Raw genomic sequence first — 18,557 nt, 5'->3', positions numbered from 1 at the left:
GGAAATGAATAGAATAAGAAGAGACAGCCTAAGATGGAAATCTCAAGAGTGGACAAAATTTAAGAGGAAGAAGTTTCCCAAGGTAGACTGAAGCCGTCAGAGAACTAGGAGAAAAACCTGAAGAATTCAGCCACAGAGAATGCAGGGCAGTGGGGGAGGGGATGCTACAAAGAGGTCAAGTTATTCAAGGACTGCGACTTGAATTTCACAGCAAGGGGATCCATGGGGACTCTGAGGAGTGGGGGTGGAAGCCCTGTTTCAGTGGGTTGAGGGGTGAGGTGGAGGATGGGGAGAAGGTGGAGACAGTGAGAGTGAGAGTATATACCTTTTTAAGAAGTTGCAGGAAGATTTGGTAGGGGAGAAAATGTGAAGTCAGGCGAAGTGTGTGGGGAAAATTAGTGTATCAGTGAGAAACCACGCATTGTCTACACCCCTGAGGATGCCGCCTGGATTCCCAATTCTACTCGGACGGAAGCTGTTTCACAGCTCTGCCTCCCTCGGCACGTGGACCTGTAAAGGTGTCTGTTCTTCTGACTCTCTTTTGAACCAGGTATACATCTGGCTGGTTCCCTCACTGATTAATGAGTTGAATGCAATCTTTGATGCATGCTGATTTTTACATCTGTATAAGAGAGACGATTTTAACTTTTCTCTGGAAAATCATCCTATCACAGATGTTTTACTTTTTTGTTGCTTATGTTTAAGTTGGGAGAATGTTGGGTTGTTCAAAGCAGGAAGAATCCAGATGTTGTCTCCTCCCTGGGGACATGGGATGGCTCTCACTCCTACACAGAGGGCCTTGCTCCCTCTGCAACCACAGTTCTGGCACATTTCTTATCTCAAAGTCTGGAGCCTGAAAATTGTTCCCTCTGGTCTGAGAGCCTGTCTCTGGAGGTCCTCATGGGGACAGTGGGCTGCACGGTGGACTCCCCTGGGCAGGCTGACTCTGTCTCCCTCCAGAGCCCCTCTGAGGCCTGTTCACCCAGAGGACAGCACCGAGCATGCTCAGGAGCAGGGCACCACCAGGAAGACCAGGCTCAGGAAGTGGATGCTGCAGAGCAGGGACCTGTGAGGACACAGTGACAGGCAGCGAGCTGCCTCCTCAGGTCCTCCTCGCTTTACCTCTCCCGTGTTCAGGTGATGTGGCCCCATAACCCATGGCAGGAAGCTTGAGAGGGACAGTGGCCAGGGCAGCCAACCACTGAGGGATTGCATCGCCCATCCCTTCAGTTCAGCGCTGGGCCTGAGTGCACAGCAAGACCCTGTGCTGCACGTCCTGGGAGGGCTGGGCCGGGTGGAGGCGCGGAGGCTGCGTGGACCTGGGAAGGAAAGCAGGAGGGAGACACGGGAGCCCCAGGGCTCCAGCCCAGTAGGTCCGGCTCCCAAGAGGCAAGGGCTGCAGGGCAGTGTTGCAGGTCCTCAGACACCTCACCCTGGAGGTAGGCCGTGCCTCCCCACCCCTCAGTGCTTGCGTGCAGGCTGGCACCTTCTTCGGGGAAGGACGAGTGTCAGCTGGGCTCGTGGAACTCCCTGTGGACAGACACACATCAGACCTTCAGTCTCTCCTGACTGTCCCCTCCGCACACCAAGCTGGGCTTTGAATCGCTCACTAGGGAAGGGGTGGGGAGACACGATCCTGTGGCCGAGGGGTCCCTGAAGCCAGCCTCAGGCCTGGGGGGAGCCGGGCGACTCCTCCCCTGAGCCTGACACAGCACCTTGCAGGCTAGGGAAAGACTTCCAGACCAGAACGCGAGCACGGCCTCCAGTGAGCATCACGTCCCCAGCTGCCCCATCCGCACTTGTGCCTTAGCCGGGGAGGGGCTGGCCGAGAAAGCCCCCGAGATGGGCCTGGGGCTCCTCACAGGCATTCTTTGTGGCCACGGTGGATCACACCAGATTATGCTAGAAGACACTGCTCTGGCATTTCCCCAGGAGTAAGTGAGCACAGGACGGGGTGGAAAATGCAACTCCTTCTGGTCTAAAGACCTGGAAGAGAGTGGCCTGGCTTTGTATTTCTGGAGCAGGGACATCCAAAGCCATGCACTGGGGTCTGGGCCTTCTCAGATCCTGGATCATTTCCTGTATTTCTTGAAGACCAGCCACCCTAGGCCATCTCTAAACACTGGGATGCTGAGTGGAGCCCCTGCCCCCAAATTTGGGCTGTTCAGAGAGGGCAGTAGAGGTGGCGAGCCACAGCAGCTGTTTTGGGGCCATGAGAACAGAGGGGGAATTCTGTCTCTCAGAACCCAAGACTCAGCTGCCTCCCTCCTTGTTCTTGGCCAGGATCCCTCTGGCCCCAATCCACTGTGTTATCATCAGAGACTAGGTCTGACAAAAGGACACACAGAGACAAGCAAATACAACACCACACAGCCTCTCAAATCACCGGTAACCAGAGCTGGACTCACTGGTTTTCCCTGAAGGCTTGTCAGGTATAAAAGCGTGGGTCCTCAGACCTCAGCCCAAGACCTGGAGTGGGAGGGTCTCACCTGGGGAGACAGGCACCACCACCTGGACCACAGGATAAGGACTGAGTCCATCCAGTCCATCCATCACCAGTCCATTTCAGTGCCTCCCTAGCAGGCTTCCTCAAGGTCTGCATGAAGGTTCTCTGTGGTCACCATGAAGATGAGGGCCTCTAGACGGTCTCTGATGGACACCAGGCCTCTCCTCTGCTTTCTCTCCAATTCGATGGCTTCCACAAGTCTCTCACAGGCAACAAGGTACTGTTTGCACCAGAACTTCGTGTTCATCCTGAATTTCTCCTCATACAGAAACAGCATGCTCAGGGATCGCCCTTGGTACCTGCCACCTTCTTGGGGCCCCTCAGAAGCCAAGGGCCTGGCAAGCACAGATCAGTGTCCTTCTCCTAACCCAGACAAGGGAAAGGGTCATGGTCAGCTTGTGGGAGGCTCCTTTCGATAGCTGGTACCCGCCTCCCACTACGAGGATAAAGCAGCCCCTACCTAGTGATCCGAGGAGAAGCCACTGCCCCCTGCCTTTGGTGATTATCTTTGTAAACAACATCGTACCTTTATTGACAGCCACTGCGTGCCAGGCAGGCACACTCAAGTCTCCCTCAGGCATCTCCTGATTCTAGACAAACGGAGCTTGAGAAACCGCACAGGTCATTTAGTCCACCCCTCCACACTACACCGGAGGAAACAGGCCAGACAGCAGGCCAGGGCACCCCCTGCCTTGGAGTGACCCTGGTCTCCTGGTCGCCGCCTCCTCCACTTGCAGGGTGACAGCCCCTGAGGAGCCTTGAGGGGACCTGCACCCCAGGTGTCCCTGCCCCAGGTCCATCGGGGTGGGGAGCTGGGACTCACTTGCATTTTCCAGACTGCTGGCCCAAGCGCCCCTCTCCACGGCGGGCACCACGACGAGGGCATCTCTGAGTGTGCCGTGCTGGCACGATGAGGAATTCAAGACCTTTGACAAATACTGACACAGAGAGCCGTGTCGTCAGCCAAGGAAGAAGAATGAAGACTTTCGGGCCAGAGGCGGTGGCAGGCAGAGGTCGAGTGTGCATCTCTGATCGACTTTGGGACTGACCGTCACAGTGACCACGGAGACCCTTCCTGAGAAGGAAGCGGGCATCGACTGCTCTGGGATTAGAACAGGACCGCTTAGACGCGGAAAGAGGATTGCGGCCTCTCCTATCGGCAAGGGGAGACAGGCGATTGTCCCAGTTAAGTCCCTCCTTTGCTCCATCCCCAGGGCTGACTCTCCCAGTGCCTGAGAACTGAACAGCTGGACCAGAGCTGAGCTGCGACGACTTGAGACGGACTGTGTGTGTGTGTGTGTGTGTGCGCGCGTGTGTCTGAGATCCTGGCCTCTCCCCCGGCTTTGACCGAAGTCTCAGTGGGCCTGGAGGGTTCTGAGTTTTATGCTTGTGATGGTAGTTGGGTCCTCAATTCTCAAGTCACCATTAGTCAGTCTCAAGTCAGATTTAGCGTTTTTACTAGGTGTCCTGCATTTTATCTGGCAGCTCTACCTCAGAGCCAGCAGGATGTGGGACCCATGTCGGGAACTCTGAAGGAGTCTCTCTTTTTCCCTGGGACAGGTTTGGCTTTCCCTGGAGGGGTTGTGGCCCATCTTAGCAGCCCAAGGCCCAGGGTCTCTCTCCAGCTGCCCTGGCACCCTCACGCCCTGTGTCCTCTTCATCTCAACTCTCTACCACTTGTGCCCGCCCTCGGTTCCTTCCTCAGCCTCCACGTCTACTTCTCTTCCTTTTCTGGCCCTGGGAAACCCCAGGTTCTTACATTTTTGGGAAGAAGCCCTTGTGAGGAACATGGGTCTGTTGACTTCTGTGCCTGCCCAAGAGGCGGTCCCCAATGTCCCTGTGAGGTTGCTGGGCCTCCTCCTGCATCTTCCTCTTTGTCTCTCTGCTCTGAGACCCTTCATCTGGCTGGAGGGGGCTCTGAGAGGCCCCTGACTCTCCCCTCGGGCAGAGGCCGCGGTAACGTGGGCAAGCTCACCATTTGATTTTCAGTTTCAAAAAGCTCTCTTATTCCCTGAAGATTTCTTTTAAAGTCAATCCTATTTTAGTTTTGGCAGAGTAACATCCCTTGTTTTTTGAAATATGTTAATTTTATGTTTTAAATTGTTGTTTTAGTTTTTTTCTGCTCCTGCGTTGTCTCTGTTCCCTGAGTCCTCTCTTCTGCATGTTTTGGTCTCTTTTTCCACATTGAGACTGCTGCGTCCTCACGGAACCCCACTTCCTCCTCCTCCCAGACACACAGAGATCACCAGTGTCCCCTGCAGGGAAGCAGGGCCTTGAAATACAGAAGTCGTGATGGTGACTTCCAGGCCAGGCCCTAAATTCTATCCCCACTGCATCCTCCACGTTCTCCCTCTTGCGCCCCCTGTTGGCCGGATGCTGAGAATCCAGCGGAAGCCCTAGGGGATGGTGAGGTCAGGTCCTGAGACAGGAGGAGCCTGGACCCGGAATCATCTCACGGAGGGCCACCCACCAGACGCCCAGGAGGCGCCTCTGTAAGCCAGAAACCAAGTCTGCTGTGCTGCTCCAAGGGGTGCTGTGCTCTGTCAGAGCAGCGAAACTAGCCAAACGGAGGCTTTTCCCAAACATCCTCACAACGCGTCATCAGTAACGAGTGAGAGATGGGTGAGGTGTTTGAAGACTGTGCGTCAGGGCAGAGTCCTCTGAGCGATGCCTCCCCCAGCCTTCCCCGGATCCACAGCCTTTCTCCAGCCATCTCTCCAGAAAATGAATTCCGTGCCTGTTCGGCCAGTGGAGGAGGGAACCTAGGAGTCTAACTGCTCCTCGCACAGGCCTTCAGAAGTCCCTCCAGATTCAGCAAATTCCTCCCGCATTCACTCTCACGACCCTGAGAGGAGGTCCGCTCTCAAGGTGGCGTGTGGGAACTGCCTGCGTGACCACAGAGCAGCTTGGGTGGGGCTGGGGGTGGGAGCCCCAGCGCCCGGGTCAGGCCTGGTCTGGCTACAGGGAGACGTTGCTCCCAGGACATCGTCCAGCCCCTTCCATGAGCATCGTATTCTGTGTGGAGTCACAGCCACGCAGGTGCCCTGCACACAGTGGGGAGAGCCGGGCCTCTGTGCTCTGCACCCTCAGCCCCCGTCACTGCCTCTGTCCCCAGAGCTCCAAGGGACACCTGGCCCCCGTGTTCCCGGCAGTGAGTGCCAGGTGTGCACGATGTTCAGGACACATCCACCCGGGCAACCACCAGGGTAAGGGACCTGCTTGTGTGGTTCCTTCCCCGACTGAGGCTCCTCATTCATTCACTCATTCATTGGAGCACCCCCTGCATGCCAGGCACTAGTCTAGGCACTGGGTAGACATCAGTCAGCAAAGCAGAGCAAATCCTTGCCCTTACAGAGCTGACATTCCAGTGAGGGGGACAGTGACCAAAGAAATCAGTGATAAGTAGCTGACTATAAATGCCATGAAAAGCACAGTAAAGCAGAAGAAAAGGGACAGGGGCTCCTGGGGATGCGGTGTGGTGGGCAGCAGGCACTGCTAGTGACGGTGTATTTTGTACAGGGAAGTAAGGAAGACCATTCTGATAAGGTGACACTTGTGGCAGAAAACTGAGGAAGGGGGGTGCCAGCCTAGCAGGGCAAGACAACTCTGGGTCAGTGGAGCAGCGAGTGCAAAGGCCCTGAGGCAGGAGCCCAAAGCAGAATCCTGACACTCTTCTGGTCAGCAGGACCCCTGGGCTCCCAGAATCTCTTTCTTCCTCCCTCCCCATGGCTGTGTAGGAAATATCAGGCCGATTTTAAACATCTCAGCTCCCTGAGATGGGATCAAGGGCTGCTTAGCGGAGGTCTGTTAGGCATCCATTCAGAAAGTTCCCGTTGAGTGTTTATTGGCACCCACGCTAAGCACTCAGCAGTCCCAGGACAACACCGCTGCCCAGGAGGTACACATGGCACGGTTTTGCCAGGTGCCCAATAGCTGAGTGTTCAGATTTGCTGAAGCCAAATTCCACCATCACGGAAGACGTTTCTGAGACACAAAAACACACTGGAAACGCTATCAAGAAGACATGCACTTATGGTACAATTGCGCTAGTTAATGTGTAGGTAGTTGAGTTTTGCAAGTAAACATATGACACAGGAACAACACTCTCAGCATGGTCAGCGGCCGGCAGTGTTCCTGCGGCTCCATACGCACAGGGCCTCCAGAGCCGGGCTCACGGCTGAACAAGGGAACCACTCTTGTGCCTCCAGCTCCGTGACAAGGCCATGCCCGCCTCCGCCGGAACAGAAGGCGTTTGAGTCCTGCCTACTTAGCTCCCGAGGGTGCAGTGCTGGCATGGTCCCTGTAGAAAGGTGAGTAGTCCCAACACCTGGAGCCCGGGAATGTAGCCTAATTTGGAAAGAGGGTCTTTGCAGACTTAACTGAACCAAGGATCTTGAGTTGAGATCACTTGGATTATCCAGGTGGGCCCTAAATCCAATGACTTGTGTCCTAATAAGAGACAGAAGAGAAGAAGACACAGGCAGAAGGGGAGGCCTTCTGTGTGCAGACAGAGGCAGAGACTGGAGGGATGCTGCCACAAGCCAAGGAGTGCCTGCAGCCACCGGCAGTTGGAAGAGACAAAGCGGGATTCTCCCTACAGCCTCTGGAGGGAGCTGCCGACTTCTTGATTTCGGACTTCTGGTCTCCAGAGCTGTGAGAGGAGAAAGGTCTGTGGTTGTAAGTCCCCAGAATTGTGGCCATTTGTTTCAGCATCCCTGGGAAACCAATACAGGCCCCAAAGGTGGCCCCCTGCCCAGTGGGAACCCCAGGACTGAACATTGAGCAAGTTATGGCTGAGGCCACTCTTCCTTCCGGGAACACGGGCCTGGGCCACCCAGCGGCCCTCTGGGGCCAGCCTCTGCAGCCAGGCTGGTTCCTTGTTCACTCAGTTGTTCATTCAACAAACAAGCCTTAAACACCAGCTGAATGCCCGGTGTAGGCAGCAGGGAGGTTTGTGCTGGACAAACCGGGCAGGACTGTTGTGGTTGCATGGCTTCCACCCCAGTGAGGGAGGTGGAAGGGCAGGAGCAAAGGAAGAAATGAACGTGTGACACAGCATGGGATGATCCCGCAGGACATAAACGGAGTCCAGTGATGGAGTGAACAGGGGTGGCCTCTAGGAAGTGTGGTCAGGGGCCACTTCTCTAAGGAGGTGACATGAGCTGGAAAGGATGAGGATGAGCAGGCCATGGGAAGTGGGAAAGGAGTGCAGGTGCTAGGACCCCCAGGGGAAAGGGCACAGGGGCTAGAGCATAAGGCTCTGCTCTTGTGGAGGCTGCTGCCTCCCCAGGAAACAAAGGCCATGAAACAGGTCAATGACAACACAGGTATTGTCAGAAGCATCAGACAGAAGCATCGCAGGTGGCAGGAGCCCAGAAGGGAGGGCTCAGGAAGGCCTGGAGTAGACAGGACAACTTCCAGAGAAGTGGCTTCAGCTCATCCTTGAGGACTGAGGAGGGAGTGGGGATGGCCGTCGAGGAGGTGGAAAGAGCAAACACAGCGCTGAGGAGGCAGGGAGAAGCCTGTGGGGTGCCCACCCTACTCCATCCTACAGACACCCACCCAGCGTTTGCCCTGAGAACGCATCCCGACGAGATTTGCGGAAGCCTCCAGAGCTGCCCCCAGGAGCAAGCACTGATGGGCTCAAGAGCGCAAGGGAGGGCGCCAGGCTCCGTGTCCTACTGTGTGCGCCTTGCTGCCAGGGCTCATTATTCCAGGCCTCCTCTCGCTCTGCCCTCATGGGCCGGAAGCATTTTCCAGGACAGGAACCAGGGAGAGGAGGACAAGGGCCTGCTCTGGAGTGGGTAGTCGTTCCAGATCCTGGTGTTGACATGGAAAAATCCTAGGGTGCCCCAGACATGAGCCACACCTCAAGGAATTTGTCATCTACTGAGGGAGCTGGACAAGTGATGTGTTGGAGTGTGTACCTCTGAGGGCCTGGTGTGCATCTGGTTTAAAGTGGGGTCCCCGTGGCATTGCCATGTGCATACGGCCAAATGTCCTGTCTGTAGCTAATGAAAAGAAAACACACACCTGTGTTGCTAAGCCACCCTGCGGCCCCTCCCTTCCTTGCCCTGAGACAAGCAGGAAGCCGTGAGCTTTCTGCGCTGTGGGGTGACCTTCGAGCTGAGCTAACAGAAGCCTTGGAAGGTAGGCTGTGCCGTGATTGCAATTACGTGCTGCCCCGCCATGTAAAAGGAAGAGGATTGTGCTTCTCCATCCCGTTGACATCAGGCTTGGCCATAGGACTTGCTCTGGCCAATGAAATGTGAGCCTAAGTGACCGTGCCCCTTCTGAGCAGAAGCTCTGGGAGCCACTGCGTGGTTCCCCTTCTTGTACTGCAGACAAGGGCTGCTTCTTCTGTCTGGGTCCCCAAGAAAAGTCACCCACTGCAGACACGTAACATGAGCGAGAAATAGAGTTTGTGGTTACACCGTTCTGAAATGTGAGAGTTTCGTCACAGCAGCAGTACCTAGAAAAACCTGACTCTACAGCCCTATGCACAACAGGCAGTTCTTCTGGAATGAGGCTGGTGAGAATGGCTTTCCGGGAAGCTCTGTAGCTGCCAACCGTCCCCTTCGCAGACTCAGAGCGGGGCGTGTTGAGGAGCCCTCACTGCCCTGCCTTGCCCCGTCAGGGCTCCTCCGGGATTCTGCAAAGGCGGCGCCCTTTCCTCAGACGCCAGAGCCGTGAGCAGCTCGTGGCGCTCTGCCCTGAAAGGGCTGATGCTGTAAGGCAGACAGTAGGGGGCGCTGGCCTGTTGCTGGCAGACGACAGTCACAGAAGTGTCAGGCCTGCCCCTAATGAGCCTGCCTGAGCCGCCTGGGCCAATGGCAGCTGTACGATCTGTGGAGGCAGAAAGAGGGAGGCATCCTTTACCACCCCCAGTTCCTGCTCCCCCCACCACACACACGTGCACACACACATGTGCAAACCCCCCCCCAACCCAACTGCACCCACATGGAGTGAGCTGGGAAGGGCGAGGGGGTGAATTTGAATCCTGGGCTGACAGCGATCACGCAATGCCCCAAAGTCCACACGACAGCTAAGAAGTGGCAAATGAAACTTTCAGCTACACCTCATAAATCATATTTAGGGGGTACGATTTTCTTTTAAGGTCATGTTAAAAAGAAAATAATAATTTCCAGAGAAAACGTCACAAGGACTAGTGAAAAAAAAAGCCACAGAATATGAATATGAATCTTTGTCCCTTTTCAGGTACCGAAACCTTAAGATTTAAAGGGAAAACAGTTCCGCATAAACAAGTGGAAGCTAATAGACTGACAAATTCTTCTGCTTCTAGTGAACTTCCTTCTCCCCAGCTCTGTGAACTCTGTGTGACTAATATGTTGTGCAGGAAACCGCAATCCAGCATGGGAGGGGGAGGTGTGCAGACACACACACACGTGCACACACACACGCCAAACCCCAGGAAACATGGAGCCTCCCACTGCAGCAAAAAAGTGAACAAGCAAGAAGTGTATTTACTGAAACACCCAACTAAGAGAAGATATATGACGCTCGCATTCCAGAATTTTAGCTTCCCGCTCACACGAATGTTAGTTCTCGGGTAAAGCAGTTCAAATCTGGGTCTGTCTTTTAAGTCCACCACGGCTGTTTCGTGTGACTGGACGTATTTCTGGCCAGGTACACCCGAGTTCCCTTCTGACACGTTAAAACTTTTCTATCCCTGAGAATCTTGGCTTCTCATCTCACCACACAGGTTAAAGGTGAGACTTGAGGATGGTTTAAGTTCTGCTCGGTGCCAGAGCTGTGGAGCGTGTGACCAAGACAGGAAACCATTCAAGGCGTCTGGGGTCTGGTGAGGCCAGACCAAGGGCTGGGGGCTCAGAAGAGCAGAGCGCCCTGAGGGCAGACCCAGCCTCACTGTCTGTACCACCAATGGTCGGAGACAGGGCTGGCATCAGGGGCTGCACTCCCGAGCAGTTACACGAGGCCCCAAACTTACAAGGGCCGCATGCTTGGTTTAACGTTCCCATGTCATCATCTTGAAATTCTTAATAATTCTGGAACCAGGGCATTTTCATTTTGCTCTGGACCCTGCAAGTAGCTGGTCTTGTCCAGAGAAGGCCTAGTCATGCCGGTACCACTCGAGACCACCCATGCCGGCCACAGGAAATTGGCAATGTGTAAAGGGGACGAGTTGCATGGAAAATCTAAATGGAAATTAGCCCAGACTGGTGCCAGCGTCAGCTATGCTGTGCTTTAGAGAATGGCAGGCCTGTCAGCTGTGGGTGAGTAATGAGAAGGTCGTTATCTTCACATGGAACAGAAACAGGAACTGCATATTCAAATGTATTTTATGAGGATGAACTTCAGCAAGTTTTCAGCACCATAGTCAACTGGCCACATGATGCCCTGAGCTCCCAGCTTCCCCCATTTTCTGACAAGCTCTGAGGACAGAACCGAAAGGCTGAAGAAGGAAGCAGAGAAGTGCCAAGAAGAACAGAAGAGGGAGACGGCTGAGCGGACCCTCGGTGAGGAGGCTCCAGCCTCAGGCCCAGCTGCAGCTGGAGAGATCACCCAGGGGGACGGGGCCATGTGGCTGCCATCAGCTCTCCTGCTTCTCTGTGTCCCAGGTGAGCGGGGCTGGGTGTGGACCGGGGAGGTCTGCGCGGGCAGGTCAGAGTGAGGAAGGAGTGAGGGATGGCAGGTGATGGGAGGGGGAAGAAATAAAGACGCCAGGAAAAAAGGGGTGAGGTGTGCATATAAAAACCTTCAGACAGCTCATCGTATTTCCTCATCGGGACAGGACAAGGATTAAATGGTAACACGCTTCCCGTGCAGCGAGATCATACTGAGCTCCAAGTAAATTTGGCCACTTGAACCGTTATTACCATCGTTATTAAAACCAGGACTGCCCTCTCTCCCTCCGGCCCCGCGGCTGTGTCTGGAGATCCTGGGACTGGGGCGTTTTGCTCCTCAAGCAAATTCCTCAACCTCAGTTCTGCTGACCCTGGGGCTGGATCGCTCTGTGTGGTGGGGGCCGTCCTTCCTGCTGTAGGATGTTCAGCAGCATCCCTGGCCTCTATCCACTCGGTGCCAGCAGCAACTCCCCACCCCCCCAACCTGTGACAACCAAAATGTCCTCAAACATTGCCAAATGTCCCCTGGGGTTGGTCAGTATGGCCCCTGGGTGAGAACCACTGCTTCAGGGAATGCTGGTGGGAGAGGGGGATGGCGCTGACATAGAATAGAGGTCAGGGAGCCACGGGAGCTGTCGTGTTGGGAAATAAAGTGAGAAAACGCAAGGTATTTAAAATGAAGAAGTAAAAACTATGTTTGTTTTTTTTTTTTAACTTTAGAATAAAAAATAGCAAAGGTCTCACAGTTTGTGGATGACAATATACTGCCTGGATAGCTGGGTGGGCGGAGGGAGGGAAGGAGGGAAGACTGGAAGGGTGGATGGATGGATGGAGAGACAGACAGATACAAGATAGGTGGATTATATACCTGATCCTTTATCAGAAGTTTGGGATTTTGCCCAAACCCTTTCTCAGTGCCCTTGTCACTGGGTTAACCCTTTCCTGTCAAGAGCAGAGCAGACAGCAGCTGTTACTTGGAGTAATGACGACCCCTTAGGGGTCGAGGTGCAGCGTGGCTCTCCAGGTGGGAGGCAGAGAGTTTAGGGGGCTGGGTCCTAATCATGTGGAACTGGAGCCTCCAGAGTGAAAGGTTGGGGGGAAATGTCAAAATCTTCGAGGTGGCAGAGGACCTGGAGAGGAGGCCCAGGGGGGCTCTGAGAAGTGGGAGAGGGACGACCCTCTGGTGGATCATCAGTGGGGAGCTGCGGTGACATTTGGTGTCAGGTGATGGCAAGTGTTGCTGCACGATTCTGTCCCAGAAGGGAAATCGAAGTGTGATTGTCCTTGAATCCCGGCCTCTTCCTAAGTGTTCTCTTTGTACCTCAATGCCAGCTCCCACCTCCTGTGTGACCTAGACCGACGAGCAGGAGGTTCCACCTAGACAAGCAGGGATTGTAAGCTTGGGACCCACGATGAGCATCTGGGAAGCAAAACCGGAAGCTGCAGGTGTTCTCCCAGGAGGGACACTCTAAATACTGGGCTTCATCTAGTTTTTCCTGGTCCCCATTCTGATTTCCTGTTTCCTACTCCATCTGTCCATCCATCCATCCATCCATCCATACATACATCCGTGTCTCTATCCATCCATGTATTCAGAGTATACTCAGTGACTTCATTCAATTCTTGGTGATTGATGGGGACAGGTGTCTCCTCTCAGGACTGACACTTCTGGGGACCCAGAAGCTGTCTGGGGCCACCAAAGTCTTCCTCTCCCCCTCACATTCGAAGTTGACTGAGCACACACAGGCTGGGCATGACCTCTCGAGTCTCAGAATCCTGCACCAAGCATCTCCCCCCATGTCTGCAAACAGCGCATACCTCTGGCTCCTGACCCCTCCTTCCTCTGGCCTCAGGTGATTTCTGGGCTTCGTGGGGATCTGACACCCAAGGCCCATCTGGCCCAGGCTCTTCAGGGTGAAGATAAGGCTGCTTGTGTTTTCCAGGCTCTGTGTCTCTGAGTGGCCCCAGCATCGTGACAGGCACTGTGGGGGAATCCCTGAGTGTGCAGTGTCGGTATAAGGAGGAATACAAGACATTTAAAAAATACTGGTGCAGACAACCGTGCTTGCCACTTTGGCATGAGATGGTGGAGACCACAGTGTCTGAGGTAGAGGTGAGGAGCGGCCGAGCGTCCATCGTAGACCACACTGGGGACCTCACCTTCACAGTGACCTTGGAGAACCTCACTGCAGAGGACTCAGGGAAGTACAGGTGTGGGATCGCAACGATACTGCAGGAGGAGGGGCTGCAAGGCTTCCTGCCTGATCCCTTTTTCCAGGTTCAGGTGTTGGTTTCCTCAGGTAAGACCCTCCTTTTCTCTGTGCCAGTCATGAAGGAATCTGAGCATCCAAGGAAATTTCGACCGAGGAGAGGAGAACCGGACCTGGTGTCGGTGCATCAGACATTCAGGACCAAGTGTGTTATGTGAACGTGAGTGCGAGGGAGATGTGCGTGAATGTGTGAAAGTGTGACTGTGTGTGAAAACATGTAAGTAGGAGTGTGTGTCAAGTGAATGAACATGTGAGTGTGTGTTCGAGCGTGAATGTGTTGTGTGGGTGTGAGAGGGTGTGAGCGAGTGTGTGTGAGTGTACTGCATGAGTGTGTAAGAGTGAGTGTGTGAGAGCGTGTGTGTGACATCCAAGGTTCCTGCCACCGTGCCAGGTCCTGACAGTGGCTGTGGGCCTCCAGGCTTCTGAGGCTGGTGTAGGCGGCAAGGGCCTGCATCACGGGATCCACCAGGACCGAGGGGCTCTTGCGGCCTCCCTGTTCCCTGTCGGGGAGGCTCTGCTCCAGAGGGAGTCCCTTCTCACTCTCCCTTGGCTTGAGCTCTCTCAACAACCCAGAGCCCGGGGCCTCCCCCAGGGTCAGGAGAGGATCCCTGAGATGGTCCAGGCTCAGAGAGGGCCCAGACAGCCAGCCTTGCCCCTCTGACGGGGTGATCCCCGTTCCAGAAATCCAAGCCCCAGCCCCGGCTCTTCCCCTGGCCTCTCTGGCATTCCCCCTTTGGGCCTTTTCGCAGCCTCTGTTACCTGTGCTCGCCCCAGGGGGAAAAAAACCATTTCTGCATTTTCTGGAGGTCCTGGCCACAGGGCTGTAGGTCAAGGGGGTTGGTTTGAGGGCATGTGGAAGCCCAAGAGGGAGCCCCCAACTCTCTGACTGGGCTTGGTCTGTCTGTCTCTGTCTGTCTGTGCCTCTGTCTGTCTGTGTCTCTGTCTGGCATCCTATCTGGCCCCTCAGCCTCCTCCTGCTTCTGCTCCGTCTCCCTCTGGCACTCTCGACCAGGAAGGAGAGAGCTCAGTAAACCCCTGGACCAGACAGGGCAGAAGTGGGATGGGGCACCTCTAATAGAGTTTTCTTTTCAAATTCTGTTGCTTAATCTTTTTATAAGCCTTTTATATATATATATTATATAAACATAATATGTAAGCCTGTTCTTGTTTGATGAGAACTACATCTTCTCTTATCATTCTAAGGATATCCATTTTTTTTTCTTCTGCTTCCTGGATCGTCTCATCTTCCTCTGAGTTTCCTTTTTCTCTTTGTGTTGGTTTCTCTCTTTCGTGTTGGAGCCTTCCTTGAAAGGTCGTCTCCTATGTGCATTTACGAATGTGGCCCTAAGAAACTGGTTGTGAGCTCAGTGGTGAGGGACGGGCTTGTGGAGGGCTGGAGGAGAGCCTCACCCTTAAGTGACAGCCCAGAGACGCAGCCATTTTCTTCCAAATCCCTAAGTGTCTGTCTCTGTATGTCCTTCCCCCTGGTTGGCCACTGAACCAGTGAGGATTCTCCAGTCTGCTGCTAATGTTTGAGGAGCTGGGTGGGCTCAGGGGTCTGGGGGGCTCCCAGTTCTAGAGTGCAGATTCCACCCACCTTCTCTGTTTGGGGCTGGTGGTGTTCTGCAGGCACTAGCTGTTTGAGGCATGCCTGCTTTCACACTTCCCTGAAGTGGCCTCTGCAGTTTTCTGCCAGGGTGGACAAGGCGGTGGGGGGGGGTGGTGGTGTGTGGATGGACTAGCTGGGGGTGGGACCTCTGAGCATTCCTGTTTTCAGCGAGATGAGGATCACTGAAGTTCTTAATGGCAGAAGGCGAGGACTCTCCGGTCCCGATTTGTGAAGTGTCTACCTGGCTGCGGAGCAGATTAGGATGGGGTTGATGGGGTTACTCCTTTACCCTGGCCAGGCCTGGGTCTGACTATGGGGAGATGATGATCCAAGAACATCTGTCCAGCCTCTTCCCTGAGTTCCCCCTGCTTTGTGAAGTCAGAACCGTGCAGGTGACAGGTACTTAGCTGGTGGGGGTCATTGACAGGGCACTGGGCCTCACCCCCCACTTTCTCCATAGCCTCCAGCAACAAGAGCTCTACGTGGACACCTGGACATTCCAGCCAACACCAAGGGTAAGGTGCCTGCGTCCCAGTGTCTTCTCCCAGCTGCCTGGTTTCTTCCCTAGAGTAGGGTTTCCTAGACACAGACTTCCTCAATCATTCACTCACTCAACAAATATTTAATTATCTTGCTATTTGCCAGGAACTGATCCAAATGCTAAGGATATCACATGAACAAAGAGGCAAGGTTATGCTCTCGAGGAAGTTTCTTTCAAATGGGTAGATTTAGACAATAGCCAGATGGATAAGAAGATAAATTAGAGAGAGAGAGAGATGATAGGGATGGATAGATAGATACATGATAGGGATGGCTAGATGGTAGAGGGATACATAGATTGATAGATAGGAATAGATAGATGATAGTTGATAGCAGTAGATGATTGAGATATGTGATAGGATGGATAGTAGATGATAGATAATAGAGGTAGATAAATTAAATAGATAGATAGATAGAAAGATAGATAGATAGACAGATAGACAGGAGGTAGATAGGTAGATAGATGATAGATAGATAGGGGAAATATCAGTTAATGATAATTGCTATGGAGGAAAATTAAACAGGTGTTAAAGGAGAGGTGATAGGGCGTATGGGAAATGGCTGGGCATGGTGAAGGCTATCGAGACCCTCAGTGAAAACAGTAACAAAGAAACGGTCTTAGTTTGAGTTTCCTCAAAATCAGCTCCTGAGACAAGGATTTAGGCACAATTAGTTTACAGAGAGGTTATCCCGCGAAGCACAGCGAGGGAGCGGGAAGCAGGGAGGGCCAACGATGTGTGCAGCAATGGGAGTCATCACTGGAGCATCTGGGCTCAGTCCCACTGGGCACCCTCAGAGAGGCTGCACTGGACGTTGCCCAGAAGTGTCCCACTGAGAGGTGAGGAAGCTGGGGCGGTGATCTACACACACCTGCCCCTCGCGATGAGGGAAGACAGTGGGCTTTGCTCTTCTCAGACCGAGTGAAGAGGGAAGGCCTCTCAAATTAAGCGACTTTTGAGCAGAGACTCGAAGGAAGTGGGAGAGTCAGCCAAGCAAGAATCTGGAGAAAAAGTGTTCCTGGGTCACTCCTGGCGGCATGAATTCTATAGCACTTCCGGCCTGCTCTGCTCAGCAAGCCACGCACATGCCTATAGCTGGAGACAGCCCTCAGGCAAAGAGATGCAGAAGCTTGATGCGGGAAACCATTGTTGGGTCTAAGACTGTCCACAGCTGCCAGGAGCTCAAGTGGGCAAGGAGGACATGGGCAGAGAACTAGCAGGGTTTGCTACAGGGGCCTGATGTAGTCTTGGAGAGGACCAGGAAGGCATCAGCCAAACCTTCAGGCTGCTAGCCAGGCAGAAGTTTGGGGAGGTGGAGAGATTAAACAAAGGTCTGGCGTTGGGAGAGGACACAGGATTTGTGAGGAGCTGGAATGGGGGCAGGTACTGGGACCCAGGGGGAGAGGGGATCGGCCATGAGCTGAGCTTAAAGAGGTCACTCCTGGGGGTTGAGATTGTTGAACTGTTTAAATAGAAGAGCAACCTCCCATGATCATGTTTAAGGATGAGTCAACACTCTAATTTGAGTGAGGAGTGGTTATAGGGGACACTTTATCCTTGAAGTTGGTCCCAGCAAGAGCTGAGTTCCTGTGAGTGCTGATGACGGAGGAACCACTACATGGGTTCAGAAAGCTGTTTCTGGGAGCCAGGGCCTGGCTGGGTACCTCCATCTCTCTTCCTCTGCATCCCTCGCCCCCACATCCCCATGCATCTGCTGGGTCCTGACACCCAAGGTCAATTCTTGAGCTGAAGGACATGAGTCTGTGGCCCTCATCATGGAGTCGTCTGGTCCTGGTACCAACCAGGTTTGATGCTGATAGTGAGTTTTGAGGCCACAGGACCCAAGCTCAAAGGAAGAGGGGGAGAGGCAGAGCCTGGGCCTCCCGTTGAGGAGGAAGCTCACCTCGGTCACCGTGTCCCTCTCACAGGTTCCTGCTCCTCATATTCCTGAAGGTGCCCCTGTTCCTGCTGATGCTCAGTGCCGTCCTCTGGGTGAACAGGCCTCAGAGGGCAATTTGTGGAGAAACAGAGCCAGCCTGACCAAGAAAACCTGCAGCCATCCTCGCCCATCAATATCTTGTGCAGAGACGCAGGCACGCAGACTAGAGAAGAAGGAACTTCAGACGCTGAATCTGATATCCCTTTTCACCCTGTTGCCAGAGACTTTTAAAACAAACTTTTAAAAATGTTTTAATGAAATATATCATATACACAAAAGCATCTATAAGATGTATATGTACAGCTCAAGAACTAGAAATAAACATGTGCATCCACCGTTCAGCCTAAGAAATCAAACATCACGCAGACCTTTAAGGGTCCCATATGCCTCTCCCTGATCTCAGATCCCTCCTTCCCCTTCTCCAAGAGTTAACCGCTATCTTGATTTCCTTGTGATCCTCATCCCCCGTTTTTCTTTCGTGCTCTCTCAAGGGTGTCATTGTTTCTGAATCTTGCACAAAGGAAATCGTACTGTTTCAAGCTCGCCCATTGATGAACAATGGTAGATTTCCCTCCTCTATTGACGGATTGCTGGGAACTCCCTACAAGGCCACAGGAGTGAGTGCTAAGGTTGCAGCACAGGACATCAAGTGACTGTGCGACTGGAGCTATGCATCATGAGGTGGGTAATGTCACGTCCACCAAATCGTAAGCTTGGTCAAGCGTGTCGTCTACTTCAGCACAGTGACAAGTTAGGGTCTCCTGGTTAAACGAGTGGTTCTCTCGTGCAGGCAGTAAGCCTTTGTTCCAGAATCCTAGGGGTCAGCACAACAGCTCTCATGAGACACCACAGGGCATCGTTATCTTTCACAGAGACTTCTAGCACCGTGGAGCCAACCAGGTCACACGGCCCAAATGACAGGGCCAGTTTTACCTCAGCCTGGGTCTGCCGTAGAGCCCCCCCTTGCTCTGGCAAGCTTCTCAAGTCACCCCATAAGTGAGTCAGAGCAGTACTCCCCAGTGTGGAATGTGCCAGCCCACAAATTCAGAGGCCCACCAAGCTGTGTGCTTTTTCTTAGAGATTTAAGA

At 53.6% G+C, this 18,557-nt stretch overlaps 1 protein-coding gene across 5 annotated transcripts; it reads left to right on the top strand.

Moving 5' to 3' along the window:
- The first annotated feature begins 2,345 nt into the window (after positions 1 to 2,345).
- Positions 2,346 to 17,776, top strand: LOC124247923 (protein CD300H-like). 5 transcript variants are annotated; one of them, XM_046677784.1, is made up of 6 exons: positions 2,346 to 2,723; positions 3,244 to 7,173; positions 9,725 to 11,106; positions 13,056 to 13,412; positions 15,452 to 15,506; positions 17,459 to 17,776. In XM_046677784.1, the coding sequence occupies exons 3-6, from the start codon at positions 11,067 to 11,069 to the stop codon at positions 17,568 to 17,570; spliced, it is 564 nt and encodes a 187-aa protein (XP_046533740.1). In that variant the 5' UTR covers positions 2,346 to 2,723; positions 3,244 to 7,173; positions 9,725 to 11,066; the 3' UTR covers positions 17,571 to 17,776. The 5 variants fall into 5 exon arrangements, with proteins under 5 accessions (XP_046533740.1, XP_046533738.1, XP_046533739.1 ...); XM_046677782.1 differs by having other exon boundaries at positions 3,045 to 7,173; XM_046677783.1 differs by having other exon boundaries at positions 2,346 to 6,816; positions 6,964 to 7,173.
- Positions 17,777 to 18,557: the final 781 nt, after the last annotated feature.

This window comes from Equus quagga, chromosome 11, assembly GCF_021613505.1.
Source record: "Equus quagga isolate Etosha38 chromosome 11, UCLA_HA_Equagga_1.0, whole genome shotgun sequence".
NCBI lineage: Eukaryota > Metazoa > Chordata > Mammalia > Perissodactyla > Equidae > Equus > Equus quagga.
Note: the sequence above shows the minus strand (reverse complement) of the source record. Positions and strands in the feature narration are given on the sequence as shown.

Bases quoted from the DNA above. Each gene is read 5' to 3' on its own strand.
- LOC124247923 (XM_046677784.1), top strand. From the start codon at position 11,067: ATGTGGCTGCCATCAGCTCTCCTGCTTCTCTGTGTCCCAG. The intron at 13,413-15,451 runs GTAAGACCCTCC...CTTTCTCCATAG, and splicing joins TCAGGTGTTGGTTTCCTCAG to CCTCCAGCAACAAGAGCTCT. The intron at 15,507-17,458 runs GTAAGGTGCCTG...TCCCTCTCACAG, and splicing joins CATTCCAGCCAACACCAAGG to GTTCCTGCTCCTCATATTCC.